Source organism: Cricetulus griseus, chromosome 4, assembly GCF_003668045.3.
Source record: "Cricetulus griseus strain 17A/GY chromosome 4, alternate assembly CriGri-PICRH-1.0, whole genome shotgun sequence".
Lineage (NCBI taxonomy): Eukaryota > Metazoa > Chordata > Mammalia > Rodentia > Cricetidae > Cricetulus > Cricetulus griseus.
In genome coordinates, this window is record NC_048597.1 from 180947799 (window position 1) to 180963174 (window position 15376).

Here is a 15376-nt window from a genome sequence, read left to right on the forward strand (position 1 = left end):
TGCCCTTCTGACTCTATACCGTGTCTCTGTCTTTTTCTTAGTGTCTTTACCAGCCATTTCTCAATCTACACTCCCCCTTTCAGGTACCAACAGGGCAAGTAGACTGGATCCAACTGAAGCCCGACAAAGACAAGCTACAACAAGCTAGGACTAGAGCTCAGTACTAGAGTGCCTGGCTACTAGCATACATAAGGTCTTGGTTTAAATCCCTGGGACAACAACAACAATAATAATCAACAAACATCAAAGTACTAACAAAAAAGGTGCTATACAATCTACAAAATGCTAAATCACATTTCATAGCAGTCCCATTAGATTAAGAGATTTCTCAGCAAAAGCCCTGAAGGCAAAGAGAGCACAGAATGACATATTTCAAGTTGTAAAAGAAAACAACTGCCAATCAAGATTACTATACTCAGCAAAGCTATCCTTCAGAAGTGAAGGGGAAACAAAGATCTTCCAAGATAAGCAAAAACTGAGGAAATTCAGAATTACCAAACCAGCCTTACAATGGGGTATTCAGAAGTGAAAGAAAGAAGATACACAAAAGAGATACACAATCCAACATTGTCAGTACAATGAACCATCATATCACAAAGATGAGTAAAAGGGAAACAAAAAGTACTCAAAACAACTAGAGGAAAATCAACAAAATGGCGACCATAACCCTGGATCTTTCAATAAAAACTTTGAAGGAGAGTAGACTAAATCTCCAATTAAAGCATACAGGCTATTGGAGTATGGTAATGTATTTCTATGCCTATAACCCTAGAGCTTGAGAGGTTGAGGCAGAAGGATTGTGAGTTCAGGGCTATCCTGGCTACATAGCAAGTTTGAGATTACATAGTGAGACTATGAGCCTTGGCTACACAGTGAGACCCTGTCTCAAAACAACAACAAAAGAAACAAAACCCACCAACATCTGCTGCCTATGAGAAACTCCCAACACCAGTAAAGGCAGCAACAAAAATTAAAGGATAGAAAAGATATTTCAAGCAAATGGAAGAGGCAAGATTCAGTTACATTGAAAGAGAGAGCACATACTTCAGCTGATATCACAGAAGTTCATAGTAACATTAAAAAGTATTTTATAACCACGCTAACAAATGGAAAAATGTAGGAAAAATTGGACACATCTCTGGAAAATATATAAAATGAATAAACCAATAATAAGTAATAATGTTAGGTACAAGGAAGGAGTAGGGAGTATGAGCAGTAGAGGCCTATAATCCTGGTACTTGGGTAGCTGAGTCAGGAGAAACACAAGCTTCACCCAACCTGGTCTCTGAATATATATATATATATATATATATATATATATATATAGAGAGAGAGAGAGAGAGAGAGAGAGAGAGAGAGAGACCCAGACTTCTGGGGAGTGGGGAGATAAATAATTTTTCCTCAGACATTTGGGAATTCCAGGCCCAGCTACTGGCCAAGTAGGATCTTGGTCTGCAAATGGCTACTTTCCTGCTATGTTATCACATGGTGAAGATGGATATCTTTCTTGTCTGTTTTCTTTTTCTTATAGGCTATACAGAATTTCCCAACTATACCTAATTACTTCCCGTAGTCCTCACTGCACATAACCATCACACTGCAGGTTAAGTCTTCCAACATATGAGCCAGGCAGTGGTGGCTCAAGCCTTTAATCCCAGTACTGGGGAGGCAGAGTTAGGCAATTCTCTGTGAGTTTGAGGTCACCCGGGTCTACTGAGTGAGTGCCAGGACAGGTTCCAAAGCTACACAGAGAAACCCTGTCTCAAAAAAGAAACAAAAACAAAAAGATTTCAACATATGAATGGGTAGGGCTGTAAACATTCAGTGTCTAACAGATGGCAGAAATCATGAGACTGGATTTTTAGTTTTAGTTCACTGGTCATACGATGTTGAAAGGTGAGCTCACTGCCTGGACTTATGCAAACAGAAGGATTATGTGGGACAATATCCAAAGTGGTTTCTGATCCTAAAAAGGTGCCATTCTAAATGCCATCTTGCCCTTACCAGAATTCAGGTACACCAGGCCAGAGCATAATGGTACTAATCTGGATTCTTAACAACAGTTTATGTTAAATTATCTATCACTATGACAAAATACTAGACACAAACAACTTAAAAGGGGGAAAGACTTTCATATTTTGAGGTTTCAGTTCAAGATCAGTTTGATCCATTGCTCTTTGGTCTGTAAGGCAAAAGATCAAGTGTGCAGAAAGCAAAAATGTTTCATCCCATGACAACAAATACAAGTCTTTATTCAAAGACACTTTCAGTCCCTCAAACTAGCAATTTCCCTCCTCTGAGTTCACAAAACATCTTCTTTGCACCTTTGTGTTAGATTCCTGTCACTGTGATATAATAGAGGAAAAGTCTGTATTCACCTCATGCTTTCAGTCTGTTGTCATTTGACTCATTACTGGGCCTGTGGTGAAACAGTGTCGGAAAGCCCATGGCAGTCCACAATTATGCACCTCCTGGTAGTAATCAAGAACCAAAAAAGAGGGGGAAAGGGAGCTAAAACCCAATGTCTCTGTCACTGACTCCCAATGCTCAAAAGTTCTAGAAAACTCAGTATTCAGACTTGGTTCCCTATGTACTCAACACCAAACACAAAGCATATGTGCTCAATGACCTAAATTCAAGCAGAATTCACCTCTTTTTTGTTTTTGGTTTTGTTTTGTTTTGGTTTTGTAGACCAGCGTGGCCTCAAACTTACAGAGATTCGTCTGCCTCTGCCTCCCCAAGTGCTGGGATTAAAGGTGTGTGCTACCACCTCCTGGCTAGAATCTGCCTCTTAAAGAACCTGTCATATCCTGGTAACTCCACAGGCTTGGTGACCAAGCCCTTAGCATATAACCTTCAGGGGATATTTATAATCCAAGTCCCTAACACCTTGTCTTAGAAGATTTATTTTTGCTGGGTGTCGGTGGCACATGCTTTTAATCCCAGCACTAGGGAAACAGAGGCAGGCAGATCTCTGTGAGTTCGAGGTCAGCCTGGTCTACAGAGTGAGTGCCAGGATAGCCTCCAAAGCTACACAGAGAAACCCTGTCTCAAAAAACAAAACAAAACAAACAAACATAAGATTTATTTTTATTCAAGTGCTTCTGGGTGTATGCCACATGTGTGTGGGTACCCACAGAGGTCAGCAGGAGGTGCCATATCCCCTGGAGCTGGATTACAAATGTTTGTGTGCCACCTGATGTGGGTGCTGGGAACTAAACTTGAGTCCTCTGTCAGAGCAGCAACAAACACTCTTAACTACTGATGCCTCTCTCCAGTCCATTAACACTTCTTTTAAGTAGTTTTTAAGTAGTTCAACATTTTCTTTTTGTTTCATTTAATCAAGATGACTTTAGAATCCCCCAAATCAAAAGTTCTTGGGGGAAAAAAAAACAGTATTTAGTCTTGGTCCTTTGTGAACTCAATACCAGACACAAATTATAACTCAATACATCTTTTATGAATTGCAGCAAGACTAGTAAGAAACATGAGAGGACTCCTAGCAGACATTGGCATCTATCTAAATTGAGACAGTGAGTAGAATGGAGAATTTGAGTGTAATGAGGACCTACTATGTTTTGAGTAGCATGCTAAATACAGCTTCATTCTTTGTCTTATTTATACCTTCCCCCATGTATGTATGAAAAAGGCTGAATATATAATTTGACAGAGTGCTTGCCTGGCACCCTGAAGGTCTAGGTTCCCTTTCCAACACCATATATGTTTGGTGGTGTATGTCTGTAATCCCAACACTCAGGATGTGGAGGCCGGAGGATGAGAAGATCAAGGTCATCCTTAGCTGTTACATAAGGTGTTTAAGGTCAACCTGGCCTACTTGAGACCCCCATCTCTGAAACAAACACACACACAAAGGAACGAATTAAGAGTCAGGATCAGAATTTGGGAAGCCTGTGGTCACAGACAAGTCTATGTGGCCCGTCCTCTCTGTGGATTCGCACACAAGCCCCTCCCGCGGCGCCCGCGTGACGTCATCACGCGCGGCCGTGCTGGCGCCCTCGGGGGCCTTTAAATGAGGCAGTCTTAGGCGCGCAGCAGTGAGTTCGGCAAAGCTTGTGTAGAAGGGTCGGCTTTTCCCCGGGCCAGAGCAGCTTGGGACCCTGAGGTGGGCGGAAAGGCAGCTGCGCGCGGACTCGGGCTCGCCGGGGACGCGAGGGGCGGGAGAGGGAACATGGCGGCGCTGGTCTGAGGCAGCGCCTCACCGGGCTTTCCTCACAGGCCTTCTTTGGAAGCTTTCCTCACATGGTTTCCTCGGCGGCTTCCCTCACAGGCCCCGAGCGGCTTTCTTCACTGGTCTCCTTACCTTCGCCGATACTTTTCTCTTCTTTGCCTTCCCTCAGTTCTCTCGGCGCTCACCGTCCTGTCCCCTCCCCCTCAGCCCCACTGCAAGGGGAAACGTGAGGTAGCTAGGTTGAGAAGGAAGCCCATGAGACCTCACAGGTGCCCAGAGGCCCAATTCCTGCATTTGATTCTTAACTCTATCAAGCTCTCACAGGACAAGCACCCAATGTGGAGAAATCAAGCTGCAGCTTGAGTTGTGTATCTGATGAATTGTTCTCTTCAATTGCCAGCGCCTGAGTCTCATAAGTGCAAAGTTCTCTTTGATAGAAGGTCCTTGGGAGCCAGAGAGCTTCTTCTGTGCAATGTGTGTCAGGATCTCCCCCATAACAGCATATGACTGGAGGAGATGGAAACAAGATTTAAAATGGTGCTAAGGGAGTAAGGGAAAGCTAAGACACAGGTCTGCCATGGTGTAAATGATTCGAGAACACCTTTCTGGTTTGGGTTCCTGTTAAACTCAGCTAATGTCTCAGTAACACTCCTTGCATGAATTAAAGAAAATGACTCCTCCTGTGTCATCTTAGCTCCAAAGAATCGTGGCAGTGTTCTGCTATTTGTTTTGTTTTAGTCAGTTGAGGGTAGATGTTAAGCAAAGGTTCTTGCTCACCCAAGTTAATAATCTAGGTTTGATCTTGACCTTTTGTTTTTTGTTTTTCAGTTGAATGTAGATTCTAGGAAGGATCCGATCCTCACTCTCTTGGATGCCAGGCCGAAATATTGTGGGCTAGAGTGAAGGAGAAATCTAGGAAGATGAGCTCTAGCATAACCATGAGTGAACCAAAGCTGAACTGGTGAGTCGGACCTCTTCCTAATGCACTTGGAGGAGTGAGACAGGGACAGTGGGTATCATAGGAAGGGAAGATTTCTGGCTTGAGAGGTTTTTAAAAAAATTCTTTTTCTGGGTCTCAGAATTTGCCCTATTCATATACCAAGTCCTTTGTGGGAGAGAGGTGCTGAAATTGTTCTCAACATTTTCAGTTTTTAATTCCTTTACTCAAGCAGCATTGACCATAACATGTCAGTCTCAATTATAATGGGCTTTTCTGGAGCAGGTGGGGATTGAAAAGGATCTCTCTGTGTAACCTTTGCCTATGTAGGCCTGGCTGGCCTGAAACTCACTATGGAGATCAGGCTGGCCTTTAACTCAGAAAGATCCACCTGCCTCTGCATCCTGGTGCTGAATTACAGGTGTGTGTCATCATGCCCAGCCTCTATTGAATCATTTAAGATCCATGCTAGTACTATAACATGTTTATTCAATGCTGTGCAGATACTCCTGCACACCCCTGGCACTGTGAAACAAAAAATGATTTTGTAGCATTAAAGACCTTGAAGCTCTTTCTTCCCACGGAGTCCTACTGATCAGTGTCCTCCCTAGATTAATTAATCTCAGTATTTTCAATTTTTTTCTGTCATTTGCATTGGCTGTATTAGTGCCAAGCTAATTTTAATGTTATAAAACTCATCACTTTGGAGGTAGTTTTAACAAACTCTGTCATTTACTCCATTGAACAAAGTCAAATAAAGTTAACAATAAACAGGGTAGCCAGTGTTTTCACTTGGCACAGTAGTACATGAAACAACAGCTCGGTGAGCCACTTTTGTCAGCAAACACTTTCACATTACCATTCATGGCCTGAGATGAGCTTTGTCTCTGACAGACCCTTGCTTATGCTTCATTCTGTTCATCTTTAGTGTTCAATTTCTGAGGTTTAATTGTGTATTATAGGAAGACAGATTGTTGAAGTTTGAGGATTTCATACTGCCCCAAGCTTAAAGCTATCCAAGAAATAAAACATCTAAACACAGGATCTGGCACATGAATTTAAACTGACTAGGGGCGATTGTCTGGGAAAAGCTGGGGTAGAGGTCCTAAATTACAGTTGTAGCATTATGCTTCTTTGTCTAACATGAGAGTTTTGAATTTTCAAGTGCAAATAAATTACTTTATTTCACAGGGATGTTACACCAAAAAATGGCCTTAAAGCATTTTTCTCTCCAGAAAATTATAAAGATCATTCCATGGCTCCAAGTTTAAAAGAACTCTATATTTTGTCTAACAGGTAATGTTCATTTGGTTATTTATTTTCACATTTCATTGCTGTTTTTCTGATAGCTAAAATTTTATGACTATTTATATTAGTAAACATTCAAATTATAAAAATGTGAAAAATAGAAAATAGAAGGAAGCTACTGATAACATTTTGATATTTACTTTTTTCCATACATGGCTGTATGTTTGTACACACAAAATGAGATCGTAGCTGTAATTACTTCAGAACACCATAAAACTTTGATTTACTTTTATCATTAAATATCAGTGTTTTGTATTTGTTTCCGTGCATACATATATTTCCTCTTAATCTTAATTAATAATTGCCTACTCTTTATATATATGCCTTTAGTTTCTATAGCAAGTCCTGTGAGAACTTTTTTTAAATTTTGCAATTATTTCTATATGATAAAGTCATATGAATTTAGTCAGACTATGTGCATATTTTATACTTTAATAGATGGTACCAAGTCAAAAGAAATTTTGTCTTCTGTGGTATAAAAATGACTACTCAGCAATAATTTCAGCTCTTCATGCTCACATGCCTGTAGCAGCTCCTTTTCCCTTTTTGATTGACTGTGTCTGTTGGATTGTGGGTTACTCTGGAGATCAGAGATGTGGAGCTAGGGAGCCCCTCTAAAGGAGTTTAGCTCTGGTGTGACCTTGTTAGCTTTCACAGTGAAAGGACTGAATCTGCTCATCTTTCTTCTGCCTTCTCGGTGTTCTTTCAGTCAATTATCCTACTTATCTTCTATCTTCATTTTATCTTGCTTTCAGTCATTTTGATCAACATTTGAATATACTGAAATTTCTGTTTTAAATAGTCCTTTTCCCATTCCTTTCTGTTACCTCTTCTTTCATTTGACTTACACTACTTTAGAGGTGTATATATGTTGACATGAAGTGAGGGATAAAATTTATGTAAGGCATATAGAAAATATTAACACAACAGTGATGGTCCTTCCACAGCAATAATTATTTTAACTGCAGGTAGATAAGACTTCTCGATGAAAAGGCAAATCAGCAGGTGAATTAAAAAACAGGAAAAAGTTTATCAAACTTCTCTGGCATTATCAGTGACTGTGGAACTCTTCCCCTCAGTTTTCTCTCCAGTCTTCTGGTTTTTGTAGTAGTTCTCAGATTCTTTTGCCATCATCTCACAGTGCCTGATCATTAGACATACTTTTAAGCTTTTTAGAAGTACTGATGTACTCTTAACCTCGACTTTTAAATCCAAACCACTGAGAATCAAGGATGCTACTATGGACTTGACTTAGTTTTTATAATAAATGTGTGTGTTTGAGTGCCTTGTACTATGCACATCAAAACGCTCTTCTTTTTTATATAATAGGAGTTATGGTACCATGCCTTACATATCTAGATCATAGATTCTTAGCTAAGGCATATATGTGTATTTATTTTGATAGATCCATATATGTATGCATCTGTGGATTTTGTTTTCAACAAATTTTATCATTTCCTGGAGATGACTAATTTCATAAAACTTTCCAATTATTTAGTACCTTTGATTATTTAAACCATATAATTTTATCAACATTCTTTACTTTTTATCTGAAATACTCATAAGGTCAAAGGAGAAATAGTCTGGAGTTGGTCTGGTGATATGCTCAAACCGTAGCCCCAGAGAATTGCCAAGGGTCCTAAACTAACTTGACATCCCAAGTTATTGCCTGCAAAATTTCAAGGGAAGCAGCCAGAGCCAGGGAAGTGCTGACTCAGCACAGTGCCCAGAAATGATATACCAGAACATTCTCAAGTGACTCCACACAAATGCCTAAGGATTCAACAGAAATGCTTAGTGGTGACCCAGCAAAACCACCAAACAATGGGTCAGCAAACACACCGAGTGGATAGCCCAGCAAAAGCCCAAGTAATTCAGTGTATTGGCCAGTTAAATGTCATTTTGATACAGGTTAGAGTCATTTTGGAAGAGGAGACCTCCATTGAGAAAATGCCCCCACCAAATTGGCTTATGGGCAGCCTGTGGTGTGTTTTCTTGATTGATGATTGATGTGGGAGAGCCAACTCAACTGTGGGCTATGGTACCCCTGGGATTAGGTGCTATAAGAAGGTAGTCTGAACAGTCATGAGGAGCAAGCCAGTAAGCAGATGTCCTCCATGGCCTCTGAATCAGTTTCTGCTTCCAGGTTCCTGTCCTCTTTGAGTTTGTGCTTTGATTTGCCTCAGTGATGAACTGTGATATGAAACTGTAAGCTTGAAATAAACCCTTTCCTCCTCAAGTTGCTTTTAGTCATGATGTTTTATCACAGCTATAGATACCCTACATAAGACTCTCAGCAAAATGCTAAATTGTGGCTCAGTAAAACCCAAAGGGTGACTTGAGAAAAGTGCTCTATGACAACTCAGCAGAAATTCCAGGTGGTGAATCTGGAAAAAATTGCCCAAAGATGGCTTAACAAAATTTCCAAAAGATGACTTAGCAAAATTGTTCTATAATAATTCAGCAAAATTGCTAGAGACTCAACAAAAATCTCCAACAATGGCTCCACAAAAAAAAGGCAGTAATCCAGTAAGCCACCAGTTAGCTACTTAGAACACTGATCATGAGTAGGCAATAATACAAATGATAACTAAGCCTGACATCTAGCAATGACTGTGCCACCTGGCACAACCCTGAGATGATGGCACCATACCCAACAGTGAGCACAAAACCCAGTCATGACTAAGAATAATGTACTCTGAGTAGAGAAAAGTCAGGAGCAATTATGTGTTCAACCATTGGCTTTATTTTCCCAAAGAAAAAAATTCCCACAGCCCAGAGTCTATAACAAAAATCTTGAAAAAGGATTGATAGCAGTCGTCTCCTTAATGTCAATTGGTTAAACATATAAATCACACCAGGATCTCTGACAGACTAACTTGAGTTTCAAGTAGCCAACTGAGGCTCAGGAAGATCTACACACAAGTGCTCAGTTTAGGACAAGTGGACTAGACTGTGTGATGCCTGAGAACAGAGTCCCAATGTCCCATAATCCAGGAAAATACCCACACAATTACGTTAACAGGCGGTTGGTTTCAAAACAAATTTCGGTAACTCATACATCAGCACCTGCTTTGGAGCCACAGGCAGCAGTGTCACTTTGCCTGTGTCTATACCAAGTCACAACTGTTACACTGTAGAGTCACAGAGGAACAGGGAATGAAAATCTGGGGACTAGATGGCACCTTGTTCATATCCTCACTCATAATAGAGCAAAACTAAGTCTGGACAAGCTAAGTAGAAACTCAATCACATAACTTTTGGAAGAACATTGTTGTAGAGAAAAAAATCAAACATACTGCAGAATTACAAATTTGGTGGGGACTACCATTATACCCAGTTCTTGGATTCTGTTAACATCATATTAAATTCACTTGTTCATCTGCTTTTAACCCTCTTGTGTGTCATTACACCTTCTTTGGTTGGCTTTCAAAGTGAACTGCTAACATTTGTGCTCCTTCCCTTAAAGTAGCATAGTGCTCTTTTTTTTTTTCAATTTTCACCCATTTAATATTTCAATTTATATATATTATGATATCAGGAAAAGTTTCAAAATCACTGGACCCATAAATGTAAATTGACATGTTAGTTTTCTAAGGTCCTCTCTCCAAGGCTTTTGATACTTTTTTTTTTTTTTAAATGTGTGTGGGTATGTACAGTGCCAGTGGATACCAGGAGAGAATACCAGATCCCCTGGAACTGGAGTTACAGACAATTGTGAGCTACTATATGAGTGGTAGAAATTGAACCTGGGCCTTCTACAATAGCAGCCAGTGCTATTAACCAGTGAGCCATCTCTCCAGTCCCTTTTAGGATTCATGAGGGCAGACCAGGCAATGACAGAGGCACCAAGAAACACGGGGCTCCGTCTGCTGCATGCTCTCTCCCAGCATCCTGTTTTCTCATTCCAACTGTTGGAAGCTTCCTCCTTCCTCCAGGAATGATTCTAAGCATCTGTAAGGAGTACATGTGCCTTGTAAGGAGAGAGATTATTAAAAAGCTCTCTGATCTCCCTCTTCTCAGCACCTTTCCTATTTCCTAAACCCTTTAGTTTGATTTGTGGGCTTACTCCCCCCTCCCCCACCTTTTGTTAATGTTTTAGTCTAGCATACAAAAATAATGGGTTCCAGTGTGGTATCTTCATATATTCCATTATTCTGTGTTCTCATTCATTCCTTCTACCCACGTTCTCCCTACTCCCTAAGCGGTTTCCCTTTTTCCCCAGATAATAACCCTTTGTTTTCTTACTGCATGTAATCCGTTATTCTCTGGATTTCCCACCTGGCTTAAAAATCTCTTCCTCTCCTCCATGATCCAGTTAAGTTGAACACAAATATATAAAGTTTTGAATGTAAGACCATCATTTGTTTCTCTTAGTATGGCTTATTTTGCTTAACAGAATGATTTCTAGTTGCCTCCATTTTCTAGTAGATATTCTGATTTCTTTTAACAGTTGCATAAAATTCCATTGGAATTTTTGTCTTAGCCTTCATCATTTCAGATACAAATTTCTGACTTTATCTCTCTCTTTTTTTCTTTTTGAGACAAGATTTCCTCATGTAACTCTGGCTAGCCCAAGCTCACTCTTTAGACCCATCTGATCTCATCTTTCTGCATCTGCCTCTTGAGTTCTAGGATTGCAGGTGTGGCCACCATGCCTGGCTTTAATGTTAGTCTTCATTCTATCACTGCTTTTTACTGAATGCTTCTTTGCAAGTATAGTTTTGCTCAGCATTTCTTAGGCATGAGCTATATAAAGGAGGGGATATTTTTTTCTGGCAGTTAGCTTTAGAAAAACAACAACAACAAAACACCTAAAATCTTTTTATTAGAATATGCTTTCCTGTCTTTAGATTTCTTAAAATATAGCACAGTTTATTAGTATAATTTGCATTTTAATGTGAAAGAGAAGCACAAAGTATTGATATGTGTTACTAGATTTTTTGTTTGTTTCATCAAGGAACTGATTTAGGGTTCAGTTATTTAGAACTTTGCTTGTTGGAAAAAATAACATTTTTCATTATTATCCATAATATACAGTGATTTTTGTGTTCTCTAGCATGCTGGAAAGAAATACCTTTAATTGTGTTGATTTCAGGACTGTGACTTTTTTATTCAACCTCATTACATCAGCAAAGGGCATTTTATTTATTTTTTATTATTTTTGTTTGTTTGCTTTTTTGAGACAGGGTTTCTCTGTGGCTTTGGAGGCTGTCCTGGAACTAGCTCTTGTAGACCAGGCTGGTCTCGAACTCACAGAGATCCATCTGCCTCTGTCTCTGCCTCCCAGTGCTGGGATTAAAGGCATGGGCCACCAATGCCTGGCTGGGCATTTTACTCTTAACTTTAGTATAAAAAGCATTCACTAGACTGCTTTAACTCCATACATGTGTGTAAGATGAAAGGGCCACCAGAGTAGTGCAACGGTAGAAGTTCCTGTGAATAGAGTAGAAAGTCAGTATGGAAGAGCTGTTTATGTAGAAATAAACACTTGCCTTTATTTAAAATTAAGCATTTTAGTTACAGATCTTTATAATTGAGTTTTAAGCCAACATGATACTGAATTGTTCTGAATATGATGAGGAGAAATAGTTGCTGTGACCTGATTAATGTGAAAGAAAACTTAAGTCCAAGATTGATGTAGACTTTGAGGTGGAGCCCAGAAGTATCATTTCCAAATGTGGATTTTAAAGCAACTGCCAAACTAGTCAACTTAGTGTCTAGCAAACTCACAGTTTGGAACATTCCTTTATTTCATAGCAACTTGAAGTAAAAAGGAAAATGGTAGTTGACAAAATGAAGGCAGAAACTTGAAACTATCAGCTGAAATAAAATGCAGTGGTATAGTGTGTAGGTAGTGCTATTGGGTACTCGGGGCTGCACCTGATGAAGATTTTGACAGCGCTGCACTTGAAAATGATCTTGATGTGCTGCTGTTTCCTTCTGTGCTGCGTGTAGCCAATTTAAGCGGCTAGAATGTCTTGACATTCCTGCTCGGGCATATCTGAGTCAGCATCTCGTTGCTGCAGCAGCTTAATTAAATTTGCCAGTTTGTGCCAGGAGGACAGACATGTTCTCATATTCAGAGAGACAGCTGTGAAGCAGGATTGTTAAGAGTTGCGGACACAATACTGTTAGGTTTGAATAGCTCTCAAGACATATTCTAGTGAGAAATCAATTTGCTGTAATACATTTTTACCAAGATCAGCAGTTAATATTCATTTTGTTAACCTAAAATGAGCTTATTTTTATACAGTTATCGGAGAAACTTTGAGCTAAGTATGTGTTCTCTTGCGTGTATTTCTGGAGTCAGCCTAAACATCCCAATTTTAATTCCCAAAATTCTCTTCCCATTAACTGATTAGCTATTTGTTGAGTTTTTCATTCATAGTTTATCTCTGAGAGTGTTTTGAAATAATTTTGCTTTATTTGAGGGAGGAAGCTCCTTACCCTCTTCTAAAATAATATTTTCAGACTTTGGAATTTATATCATATTTATTATAGTATTATAAATTAGTAGTTCCCAGTCTTATCAATAAGGTCCAAACCTTCATATTTTTTATAGCAAATATTTTTTAGAACTAATGTACTTCCTTTATTAGCCTAAAATGAGATTGATAGCTAGTTGCCAGAAACATAACTTAAAAATAGCATGATGTCTTAAATACATAATGTGAAATAAAAGGAGAACAATATCTACCCTGCAGTGTGTAGTGCATCTGTGCATAGACATCACTGCAACAGAAGGTGCAATGATTGGGAAGATGGTCCAGTTACAGTGGGTGTGGCATGTGTACAGCCTATTAGAGGTCCCTGATTCAGTTCTCAGCACCAAATTCTAAAATGAACAAGTCTATATTAAGAGCAGAATAAAGCATACTAAGCAATAATCATAGAAAAAAATAAGATGTGGTATCAAAGTAATAGCAAATCAGAATTGTAAAGGACCTTTACAAGTTGTGTGAAACTGTCATATGTTCTGAGCATCCAGTATTCCTCCAAATTATGGCCAACCTTTCCCTCTGGTGATGAGTTAGATGCTGCAACTGGCTTAAAGAAATGAATGCCATAAGGAAAGTAATACTGTCATGATTGCGACCATTGTTCCCTTCTGTCTCTCACTCTTAATCCATGGTCTCCAGACCATTCTTCTCAACCAGCTATTTAGTTAATATATTTTGGAAACCTAATATCATTATGATTATGCATATATATGTATAAATGTGTATATGTGTGTGTGTGTGTGTGTGTATGATATAGTTTTATATGGATGTGATTTTCTTTCATTTGTCAAACCATTAGTTTAAGATCCTGGCACTTGAAGATTGTACTGTAATCTGCTGGTTAAAGCTCTTGGGCATAGCATACACCAGAAATTATAAATATCAATGAATATTAGTGAATAAGTCAGTAGACATCCATCTTTCTCATTAATTTCCTTTCTTCCATGAATTATCATTGTTTAATTTGGAGCCAAGTTAAAGAATCAATGACATGGTGGAAATCAGAGTTGTAGAGACCAAGGAAGTAGAGTTTTTTGATAGATTTCTATTCTCTTACTGAAATTGTAGACGAAAATGACTGAATAACAAAGATAAATTTATGAACAAGAGAGTACTCTATAATTGTATGTCTTACTAGATATAGTAAGGTGACTTTTTTAGTTGGGGGGTGTCATTTTACAAACAAGTCTAATATCAGGCTCTCTGACTGCTAATACTTGTTGCCTTCTCTTTGAACACACCTTTTGGATATGCTGTAATTTTTTTTTCTCCGCTTCCATTAAAAAACATAGGGACTTTTCTGTGGATTTAGCCATATACGTGACAGATAGGGGATTGTCCAGTCTTTCTAAAATCACTACTGCTTCCATAAAATGTAAAAACAGTTATTGGAATTTTAAGTTCTGAGATAATCAGTGGAAACCAGAAAATTTAGAATCTCAATGAATTAATTAACTTCAAGTGTGTGACCCCGTTTTATTCTGTTCTTAATGTCCTTTGTTCACCATATTAACTGATGCACCTTACAGAAGAAATTAAGCATTAAAAGCCAAATAGCATTGCAATAAATAAATGTTAGTATAATTCACAAGAATAATTTCCCCTTTTAGTAAAAGGGGAAGTTCCAGATAGAATAGCTGGTTGAAGTGTGCCTCTCCTTCTCTCCATCAGGTGGCTGAAGGTAAGCCTGCAATGAGGTCTTTTCATGCAGAATACTTAATTTACACTAAATGACTGAACATCAAAATGCAGGTGGCAGAGTTAGATAATAATCCAGAAGTTACTGTTAATCATGCCATATTATTCTCCCTTTTGATTGGGAATCATAAGTTTCATGATAGTAATCTTCATGTGAAAAGCACATATTTGTAAATTGTATTTTTTTTCCAGACGTATAGGGGAAAATTTGAATGTCTCAGCAAGTTCTGTAGAAAATGAGCCTGCAGTTAGTTCAGCAACTCAAGCAAAGGAAAAAGTTGGGATGATTCTCCTTCCAAAACCAAGAGTTCCTTATCCTCGTTTCTCTCGGTTCTCACAGAGAGAGCAGAGAGCTTATGTGGATTTGTTGGCTAAATATGCAAAGATCCCCTCAAGTTCCAAAGCTGTTGGAACAAATACAAATGAATTCTTGCAGTATTTGGTATGTATTCTTTTTATCCATTTCAGTAAAAATACCAAGAATCAGGAAATAATTCTATTTTACATTTCCTTTCATTTGTCTTTGTCATTGTTAATTTGTTATTTACTTCTCTTCCTATTAGATACAGTCATATTTACAGAAATGGGAAAGTAAGGACTTTAAAGTGTTGACACCTTAACTCTCCTGTTGATTTTGTGTGTAGTTCTGGCACTTGCTCTGCTGTGCAGAGGCCTTACTCCAGGTCACTTTACATCCTAACAAGATGTTTTGTTTTGTTTGTCCCTGTAATTGTTATTTTA

At 38.8% G+C, this 15376-nt stretch overlaps 1 protein-coding gene across 3 annotated transcripts in view; it reads left to right on the plus strand.

Moving 5' to 3' along the window:
* The first annotated feature begins 3975 nt into the window (after positions 1–3975).
* The window catches only part of Ice2 (interactor of little elongation complex ELL subunit 2), a 37937-nt gene continuing 26536 nt past the window's right edge, over positions 3976–15376 (plus strand). For 2 of the 3 annotated variants that reach the window (XR_003484572.2, XM_027411255.2), the window contains exons 1-4: positions 3976–4123; positions 5018–5150; positions 6318–6422; positions 14828–15077. Coding sequence is in view for 2 of the 3 variants with exons in the window: in XM_027411255.2 (XP_027267056.1) it covers positions 5110–5150; positions 6318–6422; positions 14828–15077 (396 nt within the window). In the remaining variant the exon portion in view is untranslated. The remainder of the gene's footprint in view (positions 4124–5017; positions 5151–6317; positions 6423–14827; positions 15078–15376) is intronic. The other variant, XM_027411256.2, reaches the window with a different exon arrangement.